At 43.8% G+C, this 5,430-nt stretch overlaps 1 protein-coding gene across 1 annotated transcript; it reads right to left on the bottom strand.

Annotated features, from left to right (window-relative positions):
• Positions 1–434: 434 nt before the first annotated feature.
• Positions 435–4,994, bottom strand: LOC137166447 (butyrophilin subfamily 2 member A2-like; the record flags this gene model as incomplete). The annotated part of the gene is made up of 5 exons (XM_067568176.1): positions 4,971–4,994; positions 3,717–3,821; positions 2,473–2,493; positions 1,646–1,672; positions 435–616 (listed from the first exon to the last, which is right to left on the bottom strand). Coding segments are annotated over exons 2-5 (318 nt in total), but the record flags the coding sequence as incomplete, so codon positions are not given.
• Positions 4,995–5,430: the final 436 nt, after the last annotated feature.

Raw genomic sequence — 5,430 nt, 5'->3', positions numbered from 1 at the left:
AGCCACCTCCCCCTCCCATCCCTCATGCTGCAGGGAGGGGGAAGAAGCTTCCAGGGTCATAGAGACTAGGGTGTGTGAGGCGAGAGAGGATCCCCAGTGTCTCAGGGACACAGTCTGATCGGGGATCCCCACCCCACCCGGAGCCAGGGGCGGATTCTCCCCCCAGGGACAGAGGCCGGCGGGAAAGTGAAGATCGGGGCCTGGTCACCAGCATCGAAAAATGTCACCTGCCCCCGGTCACAGTCCAGACACACCCAGATCCTGCTGGGGACCCGGCTCAGGGGCAGGGTGGTCACAGGGGAGGTGAGAGCCTGGAACTGACCCCACCACCACCACACAGCCCAGATTCCCTCCTCAGGGCTAAGGCTGAACCCTCCCTTCCTCTTCACAGACTCTCTGGCCACCCCCACAGCCCAGTGTTGCCCATCCCCCACCTCCACTTCCCAGCAATGTCTCCCCGAGGTGAATCCCTCACAGCTCAGCACACAGAGATCAGTGTCAAATCTCTCAGGGTTGTCGGGCACTCGCTGCCGTGTGTCTGCCCATGTCACACTTTTCCCATCCTCAGACAGGACGAGCTGGGGATGAGCCGTGTCTGGATCCAGAGTCACATTCGCTGGGGGTAGAGAGAGAATCAGAGCGTTAGGGGCAGAGCTCAGCCCTGGGGGTGGGTTTGATGGTGTCAGTGACAGAATCTGCCCCAACTGGAGACTGAATCAGGAAATCTCCTTTCTCTGGGATTTACCAAGCTCTAAATGGGGAGCAGCTCTGAGATCTCACCAACATGTACAATAGAGTCACTCCCTACACAAATGACCGAAGAAGAAAGTTTGCTGAGCTGAGCCTGAGACTCAGAATGTTTCCCCTCCACTTCTCCCCACGAAGGGGACTAGAGACCTCGGAAGCACAGGGAAGCCTCAGAGATTTCCACTCACATCATTCACAGTCACAATGATCTTTTCCCTAATGTGCCCTCTCTCCCTTAATTTTAAAATCTTTGAGCTTGGATGTCTTATTGATGCCAGCATGATGCCTGCTCCATCCTACCACATATCTGAGATTTGTAGAGAATGACAAGATACTATATAACCCTAATTAAAATTCTGTAGCTAGTCATCAAAGCCGGACAAAGAGAATTATCACTCCAGATTTCACTTTTTAAATTGGGATTTTGATTTACAAGCAAGGAACTTCTACAAGAGAAGGAAGTTAGTGTTGGAGGGAGGAGAAAGAGGGTTTGGAAATGAATTAATGGAGGAAAAGATGGTTAAAAAGAGCAGAAAGTTGGGATTTGATGGAGAGAGTTAAAAGGGGAGGAGAGAAAAGAAGCAGACATTGAATACTGATTAGAGTTACTCCTTGGTTTGAACTCTTGGGTCTGCTCACTCTTATTCCACTAACTGACACTAGGGCTGGGACCCTAAAAAACAATAACTCTCAGTCACTCAGAGCAGGGATTCTTTCCAGAATTATGGGAGCAACGTGTAATGAGGGTGTATTGTGGTGATCCATTCCTCTCTCTCCTTTGAATCTCAAGGCCCTCTCTTCTCTGAACAGGGAAAATATCATATTACACTTTTCTCTTTATTTTTTGTACAGTGAAAGGTGCAGGATCTCCCATTGATTAAATATGAGTTGTCATTACCTGCATCACCAAGGGATCTTCTCCACTCTGAAAGCAAACATATAGATAAGGATGAGAATGAAGCAGTATCAAAAGCAGTGACAAATGCAGTATCAATAGGATTCAATATCACAGAAAAGACTGCATTAGAGAGAAACAAAACAAAAAATGCCCTTACCGAGCTCTGTGTGAAGTTTAAAATAAATAAATAAACAGAAAGAAAAAGACACCCTTAAAAGCTTCTTTTAGGTGCCTGCCCCCCCCCGTCATTGATCATTTAGGCCTGTCTACACGGTGTGAACTGTTTTGCATCACTACAATCCTAGGGGTTGAACTCAGAATAAGTGACTTGCACCAGAATAAGTGACTTTACACTGCTGAAGCTAGCCTGGTGCAGCTGTATAAGGAAAGGCAGAAGGCAGCTCAGAATTCTCTCAGCAGCCATTATTCCAACCTTGAGCTAGATGAAAGGTCACAATTATAACTCAGATGCATCGCCTACATGCCGGGGCTGTTGGCACTCGGTGCATATAATTCTGACCCTAGTGGCCACATCCTCACTTCGATCCTGGGCTGCCACCAGCCTGTCTCCATAGTTGTTTACATGGAGCTGGCCTGGAGCCATTTCTGCCATGGGCATCAAGTGCACAGTCCCTCTGGTCACCCACTCCATGCTGCCTCACTGCAGACACAGGTGCAGTACTGGCTTCCTGCCCATTACCTACATAACAAATTATGCTAATGGTATTAGTGGTACTTATTGTTATTTTCAAGTTGACATTGTCACATTCATTCAAAAAACTTTCATAGCTTAACACTGGTTCTACCAGAAGAAAAATGGAACTTACTGATAGTGTCCAGATGTTTTCCTAAAAAAGAAAACAAATAAAAAGGACTTTTTCAGTGAATGTAGGTTTAAAAGAATCTTTTCATTATGACTCCTTGTGTAATAATTATTTTGCCCCCCTACCAAGCCATTGCAGCTCTCCAGGGACTTACAGATAGGGTTCCCAGTGAAGAAGAAATCCGTGACACATTCTGGGTACACTAAGTGTAATTTGATTTATTTGCACATATGGACATGTCCTAGAACAGAGATCATCACAAACGGCACACAGGCAATTCCTTCATTCAGGAACTTCACCTAACACCAGGGATTGGTTAGAGGGAGCTCCAAGAATTGATGCCCATTGACTAATAAATCCTACTTTGTTTTAAAAAGGGTATATTCTTGGGGTGAATTAGTCCCTGAAGAGCATACAAGCCTCTGCTCAGTAATCTGTCTCAGTATGGACTCGCTGGGCAGAGCTCTTGTTGTGAAAGCAGGAGTGCTGGAGCCCAGAGGCTTATTCAAGAAGGTGGTGAGGCTGTGGGATCTACTCTGAAGGAAGAATGAGATCCCTTGGAGTTCTGGCAGGCTGAACAGCTTCCTCCAATAATCTGTTTAAAAGCTGGGGCACAGCACCAATCCTGTGGATATTTGCTTCCTAGAGAACCTCAAGAATTGATTCCTCAAGAATTGACTCTAACCTGAGATCAAGACAATGAGCAAACTCTCCTGTTTCCTGTTCAGCCCCCTCTTCCGGATACTTGGAAGAGCCCAAAACTAACAACAAAAACGTAGCCCCTCGTCCCCAAGGCTGAAGATTTGCTCACAAGTTAAAAACAAAAAACACCTGATAGAGCCTGCCACACCAACAGTAATAAGCTGTTCATTAATGCCGCAATAATCTTTTGAATAGCGTAGAATTAAACATAAAAAACCACTTAACACAGAGATTTGCATAGAAGCGTAGGGGAGTTAAGAGCCAAAGCACATTGTATTTCAATGGGAGTTGGGAACCTAATTCCATCAGGCCCCACTGAAAGTCTAGTTAAAAACTAGTGCAAACCTAGTTTTAGGGTTTTTTTTTTGGAACAGGTTCAAACTAAACTGAAGTGTCCACACAGGGGTTTGCTCTGGTTTAATAAAATCAATTTAAATTCACGTCATAAGCTGGTGTAACTTTCTCATGTAGAAAATCTAAACTGTCTTTTCTAAAGAGAAAATCTCACTCTGATTACACTGTATTTTCTCCCATTAGAGCTTCACCTTTTAATTTGAACAGAATAAGAGTAAGGCTGATGAACACCAACAAAATCACTAGAGTCACACACCAAGCCACCATCCAGGGAGACATTCTTGGGAAAAAGGAATCTGAAACAAAAAGCTCACGGTTTGGAAACTGTAATAATAAACAGTATACTTTTATTCTATGCAAAAATATCACATCAGGATTTATGTGAAACAAGTGTGGGAAAAATTGCTCCCTGCAATATAAAAACTGGCAGAAATCAATTTTAAAAAGAGAATCTGCTCACCCACTTTTGATAGAATTGGATGATGTATTAAATACTATCTAAAGTGTTGGCAGTCCCACCCGCCTTTCCCCTCCTCCCTCTCTCTTTTTCTCTAGGTGAAGCTGGTCGCATCATCTACTATTAAGGTGGCTTGAAACTTCCCTGTCAAGGAGACTGGGTGTGGGAACCGGTACAGGGAACAGAGAACTGGGATATGGGAATGGGGGAAAAGGAGTCACATCTGAGAAGGAGAAGGAGTGCGGGGTTACATCTGAGATTGGTTGGGCAAGAGACAGAGCAACCTTAATTGGGCCCCTTTGTGCACAGGCATTATAGCAGTCTTTAACTAAATGATCACATGCTATTTTTTCCCCAGGACTCTTGCCTCATTCAGTGCACTGGATACACCATCTCTGGGGATGTATCTGGGTTGTGCAATGAAGGAGGCTGCTGCCTGTAGGACCCTGGCCTCATTTCTTGCAGAAGCTGGAAGATGTGTAGAGAACGAGGCAGGGAAAGTCTGGTCTCATGGGTAAGGCAGTGGACAATAGTGGTGATCAGTGGTGACAATTGGTGGCAGGGGACAATAGTATGTGATCATGGTATTAAAAACTATATCATAATTCACAGATACAAAGGAGCCAAATTTAGAATGCACAGGGAACTTTAATTGTGCTATATCCTAACATTTGAATCCAAGATTTTGCCATCTTGATGTTCGTTTAACGTGCTGTGTGTATCTGTGCATGCAGCTGTGTGTGTGAATAATTGTATATATAATTAATAGTGGGTTTGTTTATGGTTTGTTTGGTTATAGTTTAATTCTGGTTGTCCTTTTAAACATTCTTCACTTTGATGGATAACAGTGGCTTCTGAACCCATCACCCAACCCAGGAGCCAACTCAGAGGAAAGTGCATCCTTCTGTTGATGAAATTAATAATACAGTTAAAACGTGTAGAAAGAGAAATTATAGTTAATCATTAAATTTATCAACAGAAAACTTACACTGAAATAAAATTAAAACTTTTGTAAAAGCAGGGAACTTCATGGTAAAAAAAGAATCTGAGAGTTTAAGAGTGGAAATAAATAATTAAGGAGGGCAGATTAATATCCATATACTCTTCACTTCAGCTGGCATAGGAATTCCTGCCATAGGAACTGATCCGCAAAATGAGTCCATAGGAACTGATCCAAATCCTACTGACGTCTTTAATGGGCTTTGTATTAGGCCCACAGGATTTCGTTGTTATGGCAACCCCTTTCTGGGTGTGAAGTTTGCTAAAGGATGAGAAATCAATCTTCATATTAAAACCTGGGACCTTGTAGGGTGTCACATGCTCAACTGACTATTCCCAGGGCTACAGACTTTCTTGGACCTGCCTTTCTTCTGACCAACCATAAGCAGAGATTCATCAGTCACAAATTTCCACTATGTTCAAAAAATCACAGCATATCACATCTCCCT

The sequence above is a fragment of the Emydura macquarii genome, unplaced genomic scaffold, assembly GCF_026122565.2.
Source record: "Emydura macquarii macquarii isolate MOO-44397 ecotype Brisbane River unplaced genomic scaffold, CSIRO-AGI_Emac_v2 contig_2854, whole genome shotgun sequence".
NCBI lineage: Eukaryota > Metazoa > Chordata > Testudines > Chelidae > Emydura > Emydura macquarii.
The sequence above is the reverse complement of the archived record's forward strand: the minus strand, read 5'-3'. Positions and strand labels throughout refer to the sequence as shown.